Source organism: Lutra lutra, chromosome 4, assembly GCF_902655055.1.
Source record: "Lutra lutra chromosome 4, mLutLut1.2, whole genome shotgun sequence".
NCBI classification, from domain to species: domain Eukaryota; kingdom Metazoa; phylum Chordata; class Mammalia; order Carnivora; family Mustelidae; genus Lutra; species Lutra lutra.
Genome location: NC_062281.1, coordinates 9,816,533 through 9,839,921, shown reverse-complemented (window position 1 = coordinate 9,839,921; position 23,389 = coordinate 9,816,533). Strand labels below are relative to the sequence as shown.

General features: G+C 44.8%; 1 protein-coding gene across 1 annotated transcript in view; it reads right to left on the bottom strand.

Moving 5' to 3' along the window:
- Nucleotides 1-3,427: 3,427 nt before the first annotated feature.
- Nucleotides 3,428-23,389, bottom strand: part of KCNQ3 (potassium voltage-gated channel subfamily Q member 3) — a 293,908-nt gene continuing 273,946 nt past the window's right edge. Inside the window, exons 10-15 of the mRNA XM_047728260.1 lie at nt 20,358-20,560; nt 19,411-19,513; nt 16,955-17,086; nt 14,232-14,330; nt 12,485-12,569; nt 3,428-11,012 (exon numbers count right to left, since the gene is read on the bottom strand). Of these exons, the coding sequence (XP_047584216.1) occupies nt 10,278-11,012; nt 12,485-12,569; nt 14,232-14,330; nt 16,955-17,086; nt 19,411-19,513; nt 20,358-20,560 (1,357 nt within the window). The 3' untranslated portion in view covers nt 3,428-10,277. The remainder of the gene's footprint in view (nt 11,013-12,484; nt 12,570-14,231; nt 14,331-16,954; nt 17,087-19,410; nt 19,514-20,357; nt 20,561-23,389) is intronic.

The following is a 23,389-nucleotide window of genomic DNA, read 5'->3' as shown; positions in this document are numbered from 1 at the left end:
TCAAAGCCCTGCAGTGACTTCCCATCTGACTCTGAGTGAAAACAAATGTCCTTATAATGGCCCAGGAGGCCATTCACAACGTGACTTGCTGCTTCTCTAATTTCATCTTTAACTCCTGTTTCCTCTGCTAACTCCCTTGCCCCCCACTGGCCTAACTCTGACCTACCCAGAACCAGAAGATGAACTGCTGGGAATGTTTTCATAAGTGATGTAGAAGCAGGATCCAAGGACAATTGAACTTTTCTCAGGGGGGACACACTACACGGCTTCAATGAGAGGAAGCCATTGGGTCCCATGACAATTGGATGGCCACGCTCATTGTTGGGAGCTGACATTAGTAGGAATGATATCTAGCTCCCAGGAGTATCTGGGATGCTGGGTTATGAATGGGCCATTGCTCCATTTGTGCAGATGGAAAGAGATTTTCTCAGGGATATAATTTTTCATGCTCTTTCTCTGTTGTACAGTTGCATGTGACTTGAGGTGGGTAAGTTTTGTTGGGGAGGAGTATGTCATTGCAGACTAAAGGCTCTTCTCATAATGGAAAAGTCAGCCACAGGCCTTTCTGATGACAGATGTGGACCTTGGAGCTGGATGATGACCTCCTAGAATAAAAGCAATTACCTAGTCTGGTTCCTGGGCACTATAGGTACCATTTTATGAATGAATCATGTTCTTGGGCACCATGACTAGCTTGCCCAGTGTTGGCCAACTTTGTCCGTTGTCTTACAGATTGAATTGTGGCAACCTAGCTTGCCTTTGTGTGTGTAGTGTTTTCAAGGAGGCTTGTGTACCAGATGCTTCTGTCACCTCACCCTGTGTTCCTTCTGCCCACTCGAGTTCACCCCCTGTGTAGTGCTAGACAGGCTGCAGTTTGCTGGCAGCTCCACTGGACATGTCTCTCTGCTCTTCTGCCTCAGGGTTTTGGTATTTTGGGGCTTGCTCTGCTGTAGCACAGGGAAACTTGATAGAGTAGGGGATTTAGCACCCCAGGTGCAAAACTCAACCACAAAAGAATGGGGGCCAGTGGATGAATGCCCCAGATTCTTATCCTAAGGTAAAATGACCCTTTGGTACATTTTAAACAGGTTCTCATGGGGTTCCTGGTGAAACTGAGCTGTTACCCATAGGATTGTCTCATTCTTTATTGGCTTATCTCCCTTCCTGTTCCACTCTCCCCAATCTCTCAGTTGTGTTTTCCGGGATTACTTTCCAAATAAACTCCTTGTACCCACCATCCTGTCTCTATTCTTTTGGAAACCCAAATTAAGGCAACCTGACATGTGGGAACAGGGTAGAGTAAAAAACTGACACTCACTGAACATTTTCTGTGTTAGAGCTTTTGTTGACTTCTCTACAGACATCAATTCAAATTCCCCACCTTCCAGATGGTGGACCAAGGTATCAAAAGATTCAGTAACACCCTAGGGTTTCCCACACCCACTCCTTCCTCCTAAGAAAACATCCCTTCCTACTTATTGACATTAGAGAAAGGCAATCTGATGTGAGCTTTCCTGACTTCCTCCCCCATAGTCTCTCTAAGCCACCCATCTGTTCTTCATCCCACATGGCTTCGGAGGTGAAGCTTCTATAAAGGGAGTAGCATGAGGCTTGGGGATGGGGGTAGGTGGTCCTGGGTTCCAATTGTGACTCTTCCCCTTTTTAGTGTCTGACCTTGGCCAGGTCTCTTTTTGTTTCTGGGCTTCAAGTTCCTCATCTATAAAGTGGGAGTAATGATATCTTAAAACTGTGATGATTGGATAATATTTTACCAAATGCTGTACTTCCAGCCTGTGTATAGTGGCTGTTTCTGAGGAGGAGTGCAATTCATATCATGTACTTTTCATGGTTATGAATTTCACTCTTTACTCCATCAATCACAGTTTCTTTCTTGTGCCTTTATTCTCTCACTCCTCTCCCACTCAATTGCTTCTTTTCTCACATTTACTAATATGCTCATGCCTCCTCATTCATTCCCTCCCACAACCAGTAACAGACTGCATGTCACTCCACATCAGCAATGAAGCAAACATCACTCAAACATCACTCAAACATCATCATGATCATTGAAATGTCTATTTATTAATAAGTGGTGCAGTATTTGTTTTAAGATAGAACATAAAAAATCAGGTAAGAAGTGTTTGCATAATATATATGGAAATCAACCTAGTAAAGTTGTTCAAATATTGGACAGAGCCAGAATAGAAATTACACATACAATTTAAAAATTACAGGAAATCATATTATAAAGAGCACTAAAGGCCACTTGTGGAATAGTCGTGTTCCCGTGTAAGCCAGAATGTGAAGAAAGCCTACTTGTAGCATGGAGACAAAATTCAGGGAGCAAGGCACCAGAATTCTATGCCATTAAAGGGGGTTAAAGAAAATACAATCCCAAATCAAATACAAAGGATTTATGTCACTGGAAACCTCAATCTGCTCTGCAGATACTGGTGTTTTCCATCACAGCTACATTAGAAAGAAAAAAGATAAAGAAAAAGAATAGCCGTATCCTCTTGAAAGCAACATAGAGAGAATTTTTCTCTGTAAAATAGGAAATGATTGACAGATCTGATGAAGTAGGCCCATCTTTCTAAGGTGATTTTTAAGATGGGGCAGAGCCTGCCTCATGTCTCCAATAGTAAGATCTCTGATGCTTGGAACATGGCTGTTACCAATCTTGGACTTTGTCCTCCCCATGTGGATTCTTAACCTTCCCAGGTACATAGAAGTGGAGCTGCTCTCCCTTTCTTTGGAAAAGTATTCAGAGGGGAAATAGGGTCCAATTACCACATCAAGTTGACTTCTCACTGGGGAACTGTGATCTTTTTAATATTGAGGAAGGGAAACACAACTGTTGTGAGTATTTGGTCTCCCAAAGAATGTTTCTGCAGACTCACCTGTCTCTGTAGGATTTCCAAGGCCTGAAATAAAGGTACAGACTAGAGACAGAAGACCAGAGTCAGGAAGGACATTTGAATTTGTTTGGATCAATCAATGACAGAAGATTCTGGGTGGGGGTGTACAGGGCAGAGAACAAGGGGCACTTGTGGGATTATCTGCAGCCATACCAAGCTCCAAGAAATAATGGATTCTACGATGAACAAGGTGAAAGTTTTATGTCGTATTATTTTCTGCCACTGACAGCTGAATTGTGAATCCACTCAAAGGAATAGGTAAGACCCACTGATCAGTTGAGCAGAGTAGCTGACATTGGTTCTCTCTGGGGAACCAATGGGTCTGATTGTTTTACTCTAAAGTCCACTAGGCATGGGAGGGCAAGGCATGGGGGAGGGCCACAGGGCACGATGTAGGAGCATTTCCATTGACCTGGGAGGTGTGATAGGTGGAGAATAATCTTTGAAGGTACATGAGCTTTGGTTACAATCCCAGCTCCACTTCCATAATCATGGTGTTTGGCAAGGTATTTCCCCCCTCAGGTTCAGTTTTTTCAAACTCTATGATGGAGACATTGATACCACCCACATGAGGTTGTGGTGAGGACTGCAAGAAGTCAAGAGAGAGAGCCATCACATCACATGCAACTCACAAAGACAGGTTAGGATCTTCCTGGCCCTGTCTTGTGGGCAGAGCGAGACATTGGAAGAAAACATGGTTCCATTTTTCACTCCTCTCAAGGCATCAGATTGAGTACATTTGACACACCTAAGAGGAATTACAAATATATTCCCAAGCACTAGGCCAGGCTTTTGACTGCTTAATTATGAGTCACACTCAGGTTATTCTTGTATAGGACCCATGTTTGACTTATTTCCCCAGAACAGGACTATTTAGAGGCTAGGCAGACAGGTGGAATGACAGTCTAAAATTACTGCCATCTTTCTGACTTTGCCTTAGGGGTTTCCAGTTCAGACCGACTCAGAAGACCTGAATATCCTTCTACAGGGTTTAGCAAGGGCTATTGGGGAGCTGCGCCAAATTCTGACAAATCTGTCCCAAGCAAAACATAAGTGGAAACCAGCAGTGCTAATCCTCATTTAAGCCAACAGGGAGGCCGGTTTAATTTCTAAAATAATTTCACAGTTACACAAACATAAGGTGTCTTAAGTTGAATCCTGTCTGCTTCTTTGTAGCTTTTGGTGACAACTCTAGAGTACCAGTTGTGACCCAGCCAAGATGGGCATTCTCTTGGACAAAGCAGGAGAAACAAGGCGTGAGGACCAGAGATCCCACTGTGAAGGGACACCTTAGTAGAGCTAATGCCTTGGGGTCATATTGATCCCCAAAGAAATCACATCCCATTTCCTAAATCAAACTTGTTAACTTTTTTCGAAGACAAAATCCTGCAAAAGAATTGGCTTACAGATGAGGAAACCACCTGAGGCATGGCTCTGGAACTGAATAAATCCAAGCAATGGGCTAAAGAGCTGAACCAGTCCAGGCTTGGCAGGACAAGGAGGGGACAAAGTAGCAGAGGTCAGAGAAGTGGAGGGGAGTGCCTTCATGGCTATGAGGTTGTTCTTCATTTCTTTTCTCACCTGCTCACAGCAGCAGTGATTTGTGCCAGGACTTTGGAGGTCAGCAAGATTAGGGGAGAAGGAACATGCCTTTCAAGGCATGAGGTCAATCATATTCCATAGATGGGAATAAATTCCAACCAATGTGTCTGGTTTAAGCAGTTTCTTGAGTGGGCCAAGAAGTTATCCTTCATCTTCTGGGATGACCCACAATGTTTTCTTCTTGGTTGCTATGTGACTGTCAGCGTTTGATCTCCAATATCTGGACCAGGATTTAGGAGACCTGGGTTCTTGATTCACTCTGCCACCCAATTACTCATTCAGCCATTGGGTGACTAGTGTGATTCCTTTTATGCTGAGCCTCTGCTTCCTGATCTAAGAAGAGAGGTGGTGTTTCTTGTGATCAAGGTTTCTTCTTGTTCTGAGCTTTTGGGAATCTATGAAATTGTATCTCCCTGCATCTGTGACAATGAAGCAAGACACTAGTCACAATTTTCCTACAGGAATAACAAAACTGAGGTTGTTAGAGGCTAGGAACAAATCTCCCTGGAGAGTTTGAGAGAGCTTGAACTCTTTCTTCTGGAAGTGCTCCATTCATTGCTAGGATGTTGTATGATAGACATCATGGCATGGTTAACTTTTCCTTGTTGTAACCACTAGTTCCTTCATATTTAATGGTTCCTGCTATTTGGCTTTGCCTCCTACAGATAATTCTTTGAGAGAATGGTTCAACATGTGGTATTGTGGGTCCAATGGAACTGCCACAACCCAGCCACTGCAACCCAAACTTCATTTCAACATTCCTGCCCTTCCTCATTTCATTTATAGAGATGTACTTTTTGAAGAAAGCCCCTGTAAAATTTCCTGAATCAGGATGGCATTTCCACTGTTCTTTTTCTAAGAAGAGGATTTTCCAGGGGGTTAAATTTGGAGTTCATAGATAGTACTGAGGACTGAGACAGTGGAGTCCACATAGAGTATTAAAAATGAATACGTATGACAGTCCCCATATGTATGGGTATATGTACTAGAGTCTTTACATATACCAACTGTCCCATTTGAAAGTCAAAACAGACCTAGAAAGTCCAATACTTGTGAGTGTCTCAAATTTTCATCCAGGCCATGTCTATATCCTTCCTGTCTCTTTGAGATACCCACTGTTGGTTTTCCCAAACCACTAAAACTATAGAGATAGTCTGGTCCCTAACATGTTCTCACCTCAACGTCAGGTTAGGGGACTTGTTTAGGGGACCATTGATTTGGTTTTGAGTAGCGTAATATCAGTAGCAGTGGAACACTGGGTGATTTGGATGCAAGGAAAGGACTTCTAGTCTTTCAAAAAGTTCATCCCCAAATAAGCAAGCCTTCAAGGATGAGTGAGGACATGAGGCAAATTCCTAAGGATGCCTGGGGTTGAGAAAACAAAGAAAATCCATATGGTCCTAAGTGCCTTGAGAGCATATTTACAGAAAACAAAGACCAGCTACAGGGCAGCTTCTGGGGTACGTCGGGGGTGTGCTTGTCAGTACTGTCCAAAGTGCAGTCAACTTCTTAGACCACTGAACAGATTTCTTCTCTTGCTCCAGGAGAATTTTATTAGCAGAGTACCACAGGCAGATGAACACCTTTTCTTGAAATAGATGTTGTGTCTTGGCTTGTACCATAAGCTTCTCTTGGTCAACACAGTGAAATGGAAGTAGCCCAGCTTCTTGTCTAGACTCAATCATTGTAGGGATTTGAAGAGGAGGAGAAAGCTCTGATACTCTAGAAAAGCTAGATACTCTAGAAAGTTCTGATACTCTAAAACCTCCTTTGTACACAACGTATTTGGAGCTATAAAGCTGAAAGCACTGAAACCAAACTGAAACCACTCATTCAACCATTCAGTCTTCTCTGAGCTGATGGGGTCATTACCATTTTGATGGGGAATTCTTGCTTTCACTTTACTCCATGCTCAATCTCCCATTGATTCTAAGTGAGGAAGAGCTCCTATCTGTGTACTTGTCTTCAGGGATAAAATTAGATACTTTCTATTCCTGGTAGACAAAGTTTGAAGGGAACTCCAATATTTGAGGCCACCAGATTCCTAGCTTTTTGGTGGCAGAAACTGCAGTTTTCTTACCTCTGAATTTCCAGTGTGTTACATAGTGCCTAGCAGACAATGGTGCTTAGTAAATCTCATAAATGAATAAACAAACACATGTTTTTATATTATCAGTAGAGTGGCATGGATTTAGAAGAATTGTCTTGCAAATTGTGAGTAGATCCTATAATAATAGGATTTCCTACAATTAATTATTCTTTCAACTTACAGTGTCTGGGAACTTCCCTGCACAAAGCATAATGCTTTAATTATTGACTAATGAGCTCATCTTAAACTATAGTATATCTTGGCAGTTTTCAAGATTCTTTCACTGAAACTAGAGCTTCAATATACCATTGTTTTATCTACTAAGTCCAAGCTCTCAGTTCCCAGAAAAAGTATAGTCAGTGAATAGAACTTGCTCAATTTGATGCTTTTTTTTTCTTTTCCTCCCACAATTAGTTTCCTTAAAATTTTCAGGTTTGCTTGTGTGCTGGTGTTTGATGGTCAAAATGCACATTGATCTCAAGTACTTTCTTCTCAGCCCGACTGGTCACCTCTTACTTAACATTTGGAAGATAGCTTTCTCTCATTCATTTTGATCCTCCTACAAAATGACTTCTTAAAAGTTTTCCTATATCATGTTGTGATACACAGAAACGGAACATCTATAATGGGATTACACTTCCACTTAAGGAAATTATTCTTAGTTTTTACAATGGAATTAATTTGTCATTATTTCATGGGATTTTGCTAAAACTACTATAGTTTCCCCAGCCAGCTTCAGGACCACTAGTATATCTGAAGCAGGATGATCTTGGGCCAAATTATTAACCAGTTCCGTTGGATTTTTCCATCATGCTCTTCTTTTTTCTGACAGATCATTATGGAGGCACACATTGTTTCTCCCCATAACTTAAGTTCAGTCCTATACCTTGAGTTTCTTCATCAGTGCAAGCCAGGTGATGATGTTATCTGTGAGCAGGTGACTTCAATAGTTTTGGCTTGCTTTTCTGGAATGGTCTTTTTTTTTTTTTCTTTTAAAGGGATACCAAAACAGAATATTCAAGAAGTTCAGTTTTCTCTTTTTTCTTAGATGGGAAAGAATGGCTCTTAAAAAGCCTTATCATTTAGTTATTCATGATCATGTATTTTGTCTTTGTCTATGCTGATAATGACAGCTTACCACATGTTGGAGACGTGATGGTGACAGACATAAACCCAATCAATCCCTGCCATCCTGGCCTTATGATCCGGCAGAGGAGGTTAGACTGCCCTCCTATGGTTTAAGAAATAATACAAACTCTTATCCTTTGTAGGTTTTTCAAAGAATCTAAGGCAGTCCTCTAACTTTGGATCCATGATAACTATTTTTAGCTTGAGGATGAAAAATCTCACTTGTCCACCTGAGAACTCTACTGAATTCCTGGCAAATGCATCTGTTGGTAGGACACCGAGGCCCGTCAGTTCTGTAAGAATATTAATAAAGTAGGTAAACATAATTTGTGCACATGTGGAGAGTTTGAGTCATTCTCCACTTTTTTTTTTGTCTCAAATAATTCACGTACATAAAAACACAGTAACATGTTAGATGATAGGTAGCTCAATCACTTGTAGTAAAAGATTCTAAGAGGGTCAGAAGCAAGAACCAAATCCTAAGGAAGGGGCACAGGGTTTCTTAGGTCATTAACTCCAATGGCACTTTCATGCATATAATCCATTCCCTTTGTCCTTCAGGTTGCTAGAAGGTCAAATGCGAAACCATAGGACAGGAGGAGGGTTCAGGTCTGAATTGCGTGATCATTCTTGTGTATTTCCCACCTTAGACTTCAATGCCGACACCTCTCTATTTGTGAGATTCTCCATGTAAAATGCCATCTCCATGTAAAAATGGCAGGCTTTTGATGATGATTTCTAAAGTCAGGGACCACACCTTCATTATTATGGTACTCTGAGCCTTTTGCACAGTACTGTTGATTTGTGGGTTGAAAGAAACCAAGATCTGAGAAACTAGTTCTCTCGAACAAAGTACAAGTTTCCTGCATCAGGTCATGATGAAAGCAGCAACCAGATGTCTGCCACAGCTACCATAGCTCTTGACAAGACTGAGGAAAACAGTATCATTTGCGTATAGATGGTTAGGCCCTTTTGATCATCTTGATGGTAACCATGGCAACCATCCATAACCAGTGCTTAGATGTGGGATAAGAGCTACACAGTGATACTGTTGCGTCATAATTTAGCTAATCCAGCCCAAACCTAACAGAAACCTTTTCCACCTAAGTGTTTCAGAAAGTAGTGACACCTCATAAGAGGCCAGAGGATGGCTTGTGCTTAATATTAATACTTATTCACTTGGGCAGTGCTCTCCAGGGGGTCTGCTTACACGTGGGCTAATCTTATGGCTCCTCGTCATTTAAAAAATCTGGAGGAGTAAAACTGGATGGTTCTGAAAATTTTGCCCATTTGCATATTAGTAAGTGTTGAAGTTTGCTTGCTTGAAGTTTTTATTCTCCTAGAACCAAAATGCAAGGCATCAAGTAAGCGATTTTTGCAGTAAGAGCAAACAGCCCCCTCATGCTGAAAAAACGGTGTTGTGGGTGCTTGCCACGTGACAGAGTCCAGGTATCTTGGCACAATTTCTGGGTCCCACTGTATAAGGGGCAGAGTTGTGTGGTAGCAGGAGACCAGGGCATTGAGTGAGTCAGCTTTGAGTCCCAGATTTCCAGGGGACAATGAGGTGACCCCAGGCTTGTCTCTACCTGAGCCAAAGGTTTCTCATTTTTACAAAGGAAAACTTGGACCAGATAATTTCTGGTTTCTAATATTCATTTGAGATGGATATTTTGTACAAGTACCATGGGGAGGAATGTGAGTTGAAACCTCATTTAAAAGGCACTGATCTTAGCTCCTGTCCAGAGGGGCACCCTACTTCTGATAAATTTCATTATCTTTGGCTACATAAATTGGAAACTATTTGAACTTGTGTGTGTGTGTTTTCTCCCCGCCCAATTCATAACTCCCTCGAAATGCTACACGTGGGATTACCAGGGATGAGGGAACAGGCAGGACACAGACAACGGCAGGGCAAATGAGGTCCCTTTGAGAGCGTTTAGATGGTTTTGTTAGTTTTTCCCAAAAAAATAATTTTAAAAATCGTGGTTTTGGATATGCGATGACCGTCTTGTTCCTTTCTTAGTGTTTTAGCTCAGTCGGCCACCTCTTTGATTTGCAATGCATTTTTGTTCGCAAACTATTTGCTTACTCTAGAAAACAGTTAATTACTGGTCTGTTTTACACAAAGGGGCAGTGGTTCGAGAAAGAACTTAAACTACATTCCCTGCTTACCAAACCAAAACCCAAAGCAGCCAACCAAACGGACAGATAGCACAGCTCGTCAATAATTTCTCCCCATCCTGGTCCAATAATGATTTAAATTAAGAACAGCAGATAAATGTATATCCTAGAAGAGATTAGCGGTACCATTTATATATTGTAAAGTCATGCAAACCATGCTTAAAAGGAAGCAGCTTCATTGTGGTGACCTGGGGAGGAGGAAGGCCGTGAAAAGCCCCTGCCCTGGTGGGGGGCCGCCACGCACATGCATGTGTTTGATGCAGCTACTGGTGATCTCACCGTCAAGTGTCGTGTGTGAGAGCAAGTGAGCTATACAAAGTCTGTCCACATTACAAGGAGAACTCAGCCCACAACCCCTTCTAAATGGGCTTGTTGGGAGGGGTCCATATTGAATCAGAAATCCCATCCCCTGTGGATGACAGAGGCATGGAGCCGCTGGGGGTGAAGGGGTCCGTGTCCGTGTCTGTCTCACCCTCGGCGAGGTAACGTTTCTCCCTCATCCAGCTCGATCCCCCACTCGGGCCAAACATGTAATCATCTCTGTCCTGGGAGATGCTGAAGCCACTTGGAGACCGCTCCAGCTCCTCATGGTTGACCGACATCAGGGACAGGGGCGTGTCACTGTCCCGCGTGATGCTCTGTCTCTGTCGGGGGGAGACCCGGTCCAAGTAGGGGCCGTGCAGTTCAGCTTGGGAGTGGTAGCTCACTCGGGAGTCAAGAAGAGTCAAGATAGGCAGGACGGTGGGCCTTTCCACATACGTTGCTGCTGAGGAGGAAAGTGTTGCTTGAACCTTTCCAGAACTGGGTCCTCCTAGGGGCAGGTTCACAGGGTCATGGGCAAAAAACCCATAGGGACCGACTTTGTCCAGGGGCAGCTGGTGGAAGCTGTAGGGGGCCTCGGAGGGGCCCTTCTCAGAATAGTTGCAGATGATGGTTTTTAGATCTGAATCTCTGTTGTCCTCTAGCTTCTCCACCTCTGCAGGTGAGGAGGTCCCCTTGGTCGGGTAGTATTCCGTGACGTGCACCTGCAGCCTTTCCATGTGCTGCAGGTGCATATCTACCAGGAAGTCCAGTTTCTTCCCCATGTCATGAACCTGGGAGATACAAGGAAGTGGGTGTCACTGCTTTTCCAGGATGGGGGTGGCTCTTTCTGGTTGGGAAGAAATACCATAGGAAACCAGGAGGGTTCCTGCAAATCATCATCTTTACAACAATGGACTATTTCATGCTTCCTAACTTGGAGCCCTATACATGGATTAGTGCTAATCTAGAAACAACCTGGCAAGAGCTTTCTGGGAAGTGAAAGCTGGGACCAGAGAAGGGATCTGAAGACAAGTGGTACCCTAGGAGGAGATGGCTTTGCTGCTGCCATTTGGGTCAAGGAGCAAGAGTTCTTGATTTGCAAATATTCACTTAGATAGAAGTCTGCGGGTGGTTAGTGTCTGTTCCTCCTATGGGCTGTGCAAACCTCTATGACCCAAGAGCAGTGGGCAGCAAGAACTGTGCCTCTTAGAACTGAAGGTCCCTGCTAGGGGCCTTGGAGTGGGAGCTGCAGCCAGGTAAGTTGTATTTTCTCCGAGCTGCAAAACCTGGGAACTGACTCAATTTTTGTGAGTGCATACACACGTGTGTGTGTGTGTGTGTGTGTGTGTACATGCATGTATGGTGTCCCTCCCCGACAACTCACCACTCCCCAGAAGGCATTGCAGGCAAGGATAGCACCCCTTCTTCCAGGTAAGGCCAGGTAGCACAGTACCATGTAGAGGCTGGATCAGTATCCAAGCCTTAACAGTAACTAATACTCAGAGCACCTAGTAAGTACCTGACTCTGCTTGATGCCCCTGAAAGATGTTGACTCATTTCACTTCTAAACAGCTCTGGGAGGTGATTATCTCTCTTTTACAGGTGAGGAAGAGGCAGAGAGAGGAAATAGTTTGTCAAAGGTCACGGAGTTGGGAAATGGAAGAGCTGAGATTATAAAATAAAATTTAAAAATGAAAAATGATATTCTTGATATGCCAAAAAAGGGTAATCCTCCAAATTTCCTCTTGCCTCTCTTGCATAGGTCCAGTGCTGGGTTATGAATAAAATAAGAGGGCTGGTAGGGCTCCTCATGGAAACCAACAGACCCATCTGTCCGGTGTACAGCTGTGCTCACAGAAGTCATTTCCCAGAGGAAGAGACACGTGAGCTCGATAGGGTGCTGGGTGGGAATGGCTTTTCTTTCTGCCCTGACCATAGCTGCAAAGAACAGTTATATCTGTTGAGGGCCTACTGCGTGCCAGCAGCGATTCCACACGATTCATGGGTACCAACTCATTCAGTCCTCATAGTCACCTTAGGGTATTAGAATCCCCATTTTACAGATGAGGACCCTGAGGCTCAGGACAATGAATGAACTTGCATGTGGTTGCGGAGTCAGTGTGTGCTAACTCGGGATGTAATTTCCACATCGCTTTTCTGAGTGGTAGAGATTCAACTGTTACCTTCCTAGGGGGAAAAAAAAATGACCTTTGAACACAAATGTCCTATAGCTTGTTTTTGGTGAGGGAAAGGAAAGACCTACCTGTCTTTCGACTTTCACGAACTTCCCCATCATGCTTTGGTCTTCAGTTTCCGATGTGGATGCTCTGGCTACATATGGTTCATTCCTAGGAAAGAGCCAGCGCGTCGGTAAGAGCGTCGTACCTGCTTGTGCTTTGCTGGGCTGTCTCAGCAGAGCCAGCCATGGTCCCTGGAGCTATGTTCCCCATGCTCACGCTTATGCAGTTTGGAAGAGACCCACTCAGCTCTGGAGGCACGAGGGAGTCAGGAAAGGCTAGCCTTTTCCTGCCTTCAGCACTGGGGTCTTACTATTCTCTGTGGCAATAGATGAAGCCAAATATTAAGCTGGGTTGAAGTTAATAAAGCGCCTTGCTGTGCCTAGAGGGTTTGGTGCCTTTGAATCACATATTTTGGATTTCAGCGTTGGACTAAGTTTGAGAGCTTCTATTCTAAGTGTGTGGAGGATAGGCTGGGTTGGGCTGGGGGTTGGCTAATCTTTGAAATTCTATATGGTGAGTATATCTCATCTGTTTCATTTGGATGGATGGGGAAAACAGATGTGGGATCTGGAAAATGATGCAAAAGAGACTTCTGGTAGGGAATGGAATTGAGATGGTTCCTTGGTGGTACAGGTTATGTTCTAAAGGAGAAGAGAACCTGCGGGGAGCCTGGCTGGGGCTCAAAACCACCATGTCAGGCACTTTGAAGGTAGCTGGTTTTCTCTTTCAGGGGCTCCTGACTCCTGCTCAGCCCCTGGCCTGTCTCCAGCTGAGCAATCTTGATTTAAAGCAGACATGGCCGGTGTGCTCATTCCAGACCACCAGTCTTTTCTTTTGCTTGCACAGAGTTTTAAAAACATGTAAACCATTTCAAAAGTAAGGAATTTCATATATGACATCTGAATATTCAGTTTTTCTTGAAAAATTAGACTCCTCAGAACCAGAGGATAGCGATTCCTAAAATTAACAACAGCGGAGCAGAGCAGAAGGATGATGATTTCCTTTAGTGGGACGCGCGCCCTCCAGGACCCCCAGGTCCACCACTCCTTACTCCATTTCCCCAACTGAGGCTGAAGGTCAGATGCTTTTACATCATCCTGCTTGTGCCCTTGCTTTGTTTACAGTAGGGAAGCTTACTGCTCTAAGGCTTGTGGGGGTTCTTTCTTTACTCATCCATGTTCCCTGACCTGAGACCTCTGGGAATAAAGAATGTATTAATTTGGGCAGTGGACTTTATCCAGGACTGCTCCTGGTTCATTGGGGTCTGTATAAGGAACATTTCCAAACACTTTGTGTGGGAAGAGCAGGATTGCCCCAGGGACGGACAGAGCTCTCTGCTTGTGACCATGCTGTCAGAGGCCTGACACCTGATTTCCTTCTCTGTGAGGGGGTTTGGTCAACACAGGGCTAATGGGGCAGGAAATGCTAAATGGCCTCAACTCTGCTCTCATGAGGTATTATTCTCTGGTGTTCCAATAAATTCGTGGGGCTCCTACACTTTTATAACACGTTGAGGGTTATGTTTATTTTCAATAACCACAGAAGGAGTGTCGCCCACATAGTCTGGAAAGAGGGACATAAGTCTTTAGTACGGCACCCTTGCAAATAGCCCCAAACCAGAATAAGCTTCAAGCTCTTATCTTCATTTTACTGAGAGGAAAGGCAACCACCCCCAACCCCAACCCACCGCCCGCAGCCATAAAGGAAGTGAGCTGAGATATGGGAATGGGGATGGGCCATGCAGCCGCAGTCCCTGTCCCCATGCCCCACCTGGGAGACTGCTGAGATGGGTAGGTGAACGCTGCCCCTTTCTGAGACTTCTTATGTTTTGGGGTAGATGGAGGTCCAGGGGTGAAAATCATGTCTATTCTGAAAGAGACACACAAGGAGGGGATTACATTACAAAGAACTTTACAGGTAAAGAGAGGAGAGCAGTTCCTTCTCTTCTCTCTTTAGCCAGGCAGGGTATGAAATAATATAAGAGAAGGGAGAGGGGAGTAGGGGAAGAGAGAGAAAGAGGGAATGAAGGAGAGAGAGAATTTATAATCTCAATATAGTAGCGAGCATATCTCCCCATCCCAGGGGAGAGAGGCAGCTAAACCAGAGACAGGGTGAGGGTCATATCTTGTTGGTTCTTCGAAGAAATGTCATGTGTGCCGCAAGCCTATCTGGTGGTCCACCATTTTTATTTTTTCTCTGAAAATCTGATTAGGGTGTTTTCTTGTACAACTGTAGGCTTCGATTTCAGCTGTGTAGATCTTTGCTGCTCTTCAGGCTTCCTGGCCCCTGGGGGGATGGCTCTGCACCCACACTTGCACCTCGCTTCCATTTCTGTATGAGGCGCCAACTCCCCCAACCATTTTGCCCTAAGCATGACCAGAGACAGATGTACCCACTGCCCTGCAGGACTGGGGCGGGGTGTGGGAGCAACCCTGCAGGCTCATTACAGCCCCAGGACCACTAAGACCATGCGCTCAAAAGGAGCCTTGGGTCACTCGGTTTCTCTGCAGACCTGGCTGCTCCTCCACTGACACCACAATATACCCAACCACACCTCCATTCTCTTGGTCCTACCACCCTATCAGCATGGCTGGGGATACGCAATTAGCTATCCGGGTGTTCAACCTCTAGCCACGGCTCTTTGAAATAAATGTGCCTAATAAACACTGAAGCAACAACAGCTGGAAGGTCCACTCTGCGTGCATTAAGATGGGCCAATAATCTTGATCTGGTATGTCCTAGACATCATGCTGAGAGAGTCATATTTGCATCAATGACAGCATGTTGGGCTCAGAACTCATTTGCTCATCCGTTTGTGAAGCAGGCATTGAGCACCGACTGTATGCCTGCCACTATGCTCGGTAGCAGTCGGTATTCCATTTATGGATAAGTCAAGGTCACAAATAAGTGTTCCTCCAACCCGACATCATGGTTAACGTCTTACTCATTCAATCTGATGGTTCTGTTCACTCTGCAGGACACCCTGGCAGGGAAACATGATTCAGATGAGGACACCGAGGTCTGGACAGGACTTGACTTGTGTCCACTTGAAATCTCACACAGGCCAGAGGATGAGCCCCAGTATAGGGCTTTGATGTCAGTACTGTGTCTTGACCTCATATTACCCTTTGGTTTTTTAAAATGGATTTTTGTCTTAAAAGGAAATTTTTATAATTCATTAAAGATTTGATCAATTTAAAAAGTGGACATTTAAAGACACACATGGACTCATCACTTTAGTATAACTACTGCAGTCTGTTGGGGGAAGACCTACTCTTTTTCTGCAGGTTCCCTATATGAGAGTGTGTGGGTTTATTTCTAAGTAAACATATGTGCATACGTTTTTGTAATCATATGGTATGTATATATTATTAATATCACTAGATTGATATAGAGACTGTATAGGAACATAATCATTTGTATACATTTAAGTATATGGATGTATATAGGTATAAGTATGTATATATATGTCTTACTGTATTATTAATAATCATATTGTGCATATATATTCAATGATCACATCATTTTTTTATCTCATTATATACATTTTTTTTTAGAGAAAGAGAGTGTGAGGGGGGCTGGGGAGAGGGGCAGAGGAAGAGGGAGATAATCTTAAGCAGGCTCCATGCTTAGTGCAGAGCCTAATGACCTAATGACTTGATCCCATGACCCTGAGATCACAACCTAAAATGAAATCAAGAGTTGGGACACTGAACCAACTGAGCCACCCAGGTGCACCTCATTATATACATTTTTAAATGTCATTTGATGGTTGTATAACTTTTTAATGAGAGTAGGAACATTTTTTTCTTAATTGCTATTTATATAATTGGTAAAGTGGAATTTTGGTGCATCAGACAGAATAGGAGTTGTGCAGCCAATTGGATGTGGTGTGATTTCCAGCTCTGTCACTGATTAATTTTAGGTGAGCCTACTGCCCCTTGAGCTTGGGTTTTGTGAACTATAAGAGGACATCCACAATGCAATACCTCATGAGGTTATAAGGGATTAGACATACATATGCAGAACACCCAGGTGCTCAACAAAAAAGGTGGCAATTATTAGTTGGGTGTTGATATTGTTTCCATATTTTCACTATTATAAATAATACCTGATGAACTTTTTTTAATATGGTGAAAAATTTATATTTAGAATTGGATGCTTGGACTCAGTTGATCATCATCTCATTCTGACTGGCAACATTCAAAGCTTCATAGTCAGGGGCCAGTCAGACATATGCCTTTTCTCCATGAGAACTGATCAGGGTGTTGATCTTGGCTAAGGTCAATGTCATAGAGCTTCTTCGTGGCCTGTTTGGTGCTTGTTGGCTTTCATAGTCACAATGCTTGATGAACATTTTTGTTCTTAAAATTTCTCCCCAGCACCCTGGACCGTTTTTGAATGGCTTTCACCCTAAGCGCTAGCTAGATTCAATGGGCTCAGGTTCCTTCGTGGTCAGGAGAGCAGAGTTCCTCCAGATACAACTGTCTTACCTGGTCTGAAGGTACTTTATCCTGGAAAGCATGTCAAGATGTCCTGCAGAATACTGCTCAATCACATCCTTCACATCGTAAGGCCTCAAAGTCTCCTTAAATTTTTTTTTATAGAGACGGAATTGTAGGATTCTGCAAAGTGAAGTAGAGATGTGTGTGCTTCATGAGTACAGAGTAAAGGAAACTACAATTCAAGCCTAGTAAACTTAGGGACAGGCAGAGCAAAGAACCAAAGAGAAATGACTTGGTGGGGGAGGAGAAGTTCCAACCCATGGTTCTGGTCCCACCCCTTCGAACAACAGAGTCAGGCTGGCTGGTACCACTTTTTCATGACTACCTCCCTTCAATCCTTTAAGTAATAATAAAATCACAGTAATAATAAGAGCTAACATTCATTGGGCATTCATTCCAAGTCAGACACTGAGCTAAGTGCTTTATGAACAATCTGCTAACAGATCAACTCGTAGATGATAAGAGTGTGGACCAAAGAGGTCCAGCATCTTTCCAGGGCCACCTGACTAATAATGTCAGAGCTGTCCTCAAACCCAGGTTTGTATGCTGACAAGGCCCATGCTCTTAATCACTGTGTCACACTGCTTTCTATTTGAGGACAGTGAACATATTTCCTCCTCGACAGCCTCTTTAATTATTTGACTTGTGAGTGTCTAGAAAAGAGAAACTATCTTCTGTTCCCTGAGTTTTCTCAGCTTCTTAATAAAGGGGGGAACCTAGAACTTGTAGATGCCAAAGCCTTGTTTCCATCTTCCTGGGAATCAGTAAAGACACCCCAGATGGCTAATGTTCCTTGAAAACCCCATGACAGGGTCAGCCTCCAGTGAGCATGGTGTCAGGTAAAACCCCTAATCATAGGCCAGCGCTGGGAAACAACGGCCTATGCCAGGCCCTCCCTTCTCTCTGTGAGGGTCTCTTTCTGTACGGCATTTAGAGTTCATGTTGTTTGTCACAGCCCAGGTCCAGCATCTCAACACTCTTTTGGCATATTGATTATGCCATCCAATTCATGTGCCATCCTTTCCAACTGGGTGCCATTTTATAAGCCTGCCCTTGATGCAGCTCTTTCTAAAGTAGGTGTTAGCAGCATGTGGCTCACAGAACAAATCTGACCTACTGCCTGTTTTTGAAAGTAAAGTGATGTTGGAACACGCCCACCCCCATTCATGTATATACTGTCTATGGCTGCTTTTGTGCCACAGAGTCAGAGCTAAGTACTTGAACAGAGGCCTGTGAACCACAAAGTCTGAAATATTCACTATCTGGCTCTTCACAGAAAAAGTTTGCCAACCCCTGAACTAAGGGATCAATAAAAAATTCTAAAAAGAACAGGGCAGAAGCCAAACCATGGATCATCCCAGCAGAGACCTCCCTCTAGGTTGGCACAGATTCATTCACTGGTTTTCTTTTCCTTTCCTTTCTTTTTTTTTTTTAAGACCGTATTTATTTATTATTTGGCTGGGTGGAGGAAGAGTGTGCATGAACAATGGGAGGGGTAGAGGGACAGGGAGAGAGAGAACCCTAAGCAGACTTCCCGCTGAGCATGGAACCCAATGAGGAGCTTGATCCCACAACCCTGAGATCACGACCTGAGCCAAAATCAAGAGTTGGACACTTAACCGACAAAGCCACCCAGGTGCCCCTCATTCACTATTTCTTTGAATAAGATCTTTGAAATAGTTATGCATCTAAGTAGTAATGCTTTCATCCAGACATTGTTCTGTCATATTGCAGTGTCATGAGAAACCAGGTCGATGGCCCTGCTGGGGTTCACATTTTATAACCCTATTGTGCTTCCCTGAGAGACTGGACTAGGAACCTTGCTGAAAATGTCACAATTAGTTCTTGGAGAATCCAGCTTAGTTTCTAGAATTCACTGCCACCATTGTAGAGTGCTGATAAGCCCCTCTCCTGATCCAAGTTCCTGTTAGTAAGCCTATTTTCATTTTCTTGTGGAATTCTGAAGCAAAACAAATATAGCCAGGGTGGATTATAGCCTCGCCTGATACACACACAATCCTATAACTGACTATCTTGTTGAAAAGTGCTAATTAAAAAGAGCTAGATGAGTGGAGGCAGATAAGGAAAGCTATTTTGTCTGAGAAGCCTATAAAGGAAGAAACCTCCACGTCAACATACACCCCATGCTGCAGACCTGTAAAATAAATGGTGGCCAAAGCCAGACAAGAGCATGACAACTGGAAATAGTGTCAGGAGCCTATGGGAGCATTTCTATAAACCAGAGAGCAAGAGTTACCCATGATGCTTTGCTAACGTAGAGATCATTTTTCTTCAGGCAACATGCCCGTATGAGTATTGACATACCCTGGAACCTGACTCAGGACTACCTGACAGGGTTTCCCACCCACCTTCCCAAAGCCAATATCCTGTGGGAGCTGAACTGGGGTCAGGCTAGGCCCTCAGTGGGGAAGAGGGGGCCTCACCTGACGGCTCGGATGGCGGCCTTCAGGGTGGGGATCATCTCTTCAATGAGGAAGTCATTCCCGTAGGCCCTGTCTTCCGCCATGGGATCACCTGTCCCAGCATCTGGGAGGGAGACACACATATCAAAGAGCAGGCCATAGCACTTGCAAAGGCTTTGGGACCCCATTCGGTCAGAGCCTTTGAGGCTCAACCACCAGAGTCTTTGCTTCCACTTCATGAAACAAGATGGTATTCCCTAGTTGTGACACTGTTCAGGCCTTCTTAGCAGGTCCTTCTATTCTCCAGACATGAGTTAGAGGTGCCTGTAGTTCAAGAATGTTGACTGGGGAGAAGGCTAGCAAGGTGGGGACATGAGTTTTGGGGTTCTTGAGTGGCCCCGCAAAGACAGCAAAGGGCATCCACAAGGGTGTTATAGTCAGGCATCTGAGGCCATCTTCTTTCTGTCAGGCACTCCCCTGATGACCCTGTGGGGTCACTCTGAGACTTGCCTGTCTTCCCTTGTCACAAGTAAAAGGGATGTACAGAGATATCACTCCCACTGTCTTCACAGGGCTCTTTTCTATTACCTCTTCCCACCCCCCTGGGGATGCTAAGGCCTCTGGGTCTTCAGATCACTGTGCACCTGGGCCTCCATGCCCTTTAAGTTGATCTCCATGGCAGTGCACTTCCCTTCCATGAGACCCATGTGAACCAAGGCTGGGCATCTGAAGGCTCCCTGGAGGTGCCTGCACAGACCAGTGCGGTGATACTGGACCAGAGAATAGGTAACTCAGAGCCCCCCGTCCCCCAAGCTATGGGGAGGCATCACAGGTGCCCCCAGCACAGCGGGCGTGCATGCAATGAAGCAAGAAATTGATCTTCTGTCGTGGGGGGAAGGGGGAGGAAGGGAAGGACAAGGCGGAGGGAGAAGTGGAGGGGACAGAGCAAGAAAGGAGAAAGGCCTCACCTTCGGAGCTCTGCCAGAAAGCGTAGGCTTTCATGCGGAAGGCGGTGCGGAAACGTTCTTTATTGTTTAAGCCCACAGGCTTTGGTTCTTTAGAAGGACTTTCTTCTATGGCATCTACATTCAGAGGGGTAAATAGCTTTCCTTTAGTATTGCTACCACGAGGATTAGAAAGGCGAACCCGATCCAAGAGACCCAGCTTTTGGCTACAAAATAAGCAAAAGTGAACAATTTTCCTCCTTGAGTGCAGGCTTTCGTAATTACCCAACCCTCTCCATAAAGTCTCACACATTGACCTCTTCATGTGATAGCGGGGAAGCGAGCCCTTGGTGCTAAAGTTGATTTAGCGGCTTGGACTGGAACAGGGCTTGGCATCTTACTAGCTATGACACCGTGGGCACATTTCTTAACTTCTCTGCACTTCCTTTTTCTCAAATGCTGACATGCAGCTCAAATGGCAGAGGGGACATCAAATGCCTAGCTTCCAGCGGCAGATGGCTGAGCTTCATGCCTTCCCCTGTACCATCTCCTCAATAACTTGCTTTGTACCACTCCATGGTGCCCAGTGGAGCAGCTCTCACAGAAGAAACCTTTCAAATGCTCCTTGAACAGACTTGAGTGACATAACTTACAAAAAGCAGGCATCCAAACTGGATGGATAGAACTTATAGGGGAGGTGGTTCCTGAGCTTAGATGGGAAAAACATTGCATCTTTAATTTACTAACCTCTAACAGGAATGAGCATATCTTTCAATCGTGTATGTAGGTAATAAACCCTAGTGATACCCTCAATACCCCAGTCTTGTGCTGTGTCTTCCACAGCAGAAATCACAGGGCATTTCAGATCCTGTTAGCCCTGGGGGTTGCTGTGTTCCCAGTTGTTTCCAAATGATGGTAGTATTCTGACCGGCTAGAGGTCTTGTCCTTAAATGCATCACAGAGAAGCCCATATAGGACTGCATCTCAAATGGTTCAATATTTTGATAGTTATCAATACAATCAATTTCTTTTGCAACCGTATGCATTTTACATATGAATTCAAGATTTGTGATCTTGAGAAAAGGTCCCTGGAATTCAACACACCATCAAAAGTGGTCTTGGCACCAAAACAAACAAAAAAACAAAAAAGAGTTAATAAGTCCAACATAAAGTAGTCCTGGTGCAGAACTTGTGTCCAGCTCCACCACTGGCCATGAAGGTGACCTTGGGCAAATCTGCATTTTCTGAGCCTCAGGTACCTCATCTTTAAAATAGGGGTGCCTACTTCACACGGTTGCAAGGAGATGATGTTTGCCAAGGATTTGCCATAGAGCCTGGCATGCAGTAGGTGCTCTATAAATATTATCCCTTCCCTCTCCCAGCTGGGCAGGAGGAGCAAGGCCCTCTTTGCACGGTACCTACCAGAGAAGAGTCACGCAGTGAGTTTTCACACATCAAGAGACTCAACTAGGTGGCCTCCTCTCACTACCCCACACAGGGCTTGGCACACAGTAGGTGCACCATGTGCTTGTGTGATAAATGGCTGAGTGGATGTATATGGCCTCTGCACTGGCCAGAGCTGAATTAGTCTTTCTTTTCTTTTTTTTTTTTTTTTTTTAAGAATTAGTTATTTATTTGACAGACAGAGATCACATGTAGGCAGAGAGGCAGGCAGGGAGAAAGGGAGGAAGCAGGCTCCCTGCTGAGCAGAGAGCCTGATGCAGGGCTTGATCCCAGGACCCTGGGATCATGACCTGAGCCTAAGGCAGAGGCCTTAACCCACTGAGCCACTCAGGAGCCCCTGATTTAGTCTTTCTAAGGAGTGTGTCAGGTGATCGCAGCCACGTGCCTCCTGCCAGAAGCTGCTGGCGTCTCCCTGACGAGGTGCAGTGGGGAGGTCATAGGTGTTGGAGCCAAGGAGGAGGGTAGAGCACTCTGCTGGCAGAGCAAGTGCCCAACCCCCTCTGAGCACCAGGTCCTGAACGGTAAGTGGGCCTAAGAGCACCTGCTGCGTGGAGGTATGGGGGCATTACACGTAAAAACATCTGCAATGTTTCCTGCCTCTGGCCTGGCACAGAGAAGGCACTAGGATGTATTTAGGTAATAAATAAATGAACAAACATATGAATGGACAGCTGTTACTCCTGGCTCCCTCTGGACTGTGCTCTCTCACCCAGTATCATTATACTAGTAACCTGACCAGAGTACATTCCAGGAAATTCTAGCACTCAGATGGCTCTATCCTCCCTGTGCCAAAGACAAAATTTTCAGAGTGTTTTTCCTGACCAGTTCTAGATGAATGACTGCTGGGACAGAGAAATATATCGGGGTCTATGGACTAGAAGTCCTGTACAAGACAAGAAATCAACTGAACAGAAGGAAGGCTTTCCGACCTATGAACTCAGTGAAAGGGGGACTTTAGGACAGTCTCTCTTCAGGTCTGCTTCTTCTTGGCCCCTGCCTACTCTGTCTAGCTAGATCAGGAATAGGAATTATCCTGTCTGCACAGAGCCTCTGCCAGCCCCAAGTCTCTGCCTGCATGCCATGGCACGCCCAGGTCCTCCAGCTACCATGTACCCTGCCTTTTCAGCCCACCTCATGGCTATCTACCTTTAAATAAAATGTCCTGAGTGCCCCACCCTCATCCCTGGAAATCAAGGACTCCCCACATGCTCCAACAACATGTTGCAGTTTTCTTTGTCACACTCATACACACTGGTGCAGACCATATTTCCACATCTGCCCCCCACCCCTGTCTCCTCCACGCTAGAAAGTGCAGTCCCAGCAAAGCAAAGACTCAGCCTGGTTATCTTTGTGCCCATGACCCTCCTCCCTTCCTTAGCACATCCCCAAGTTCAGGGTGGCGATGAAAGTCATGACCTTTGGGGCAATCCCAGCCCTGAGGAGTAAACATGACCCGGACACAGAAGTCACTCTCTCTGGCTCCAGCTCCTCACAAGCACTGTGAGGACAGCCCTCGCTGTGCCTGGCTTTGTAAGAGTTAAATGAGGGAGTCCATAGAAAATGCTTCGCCCACTTCTGGAACGAGGACTGGA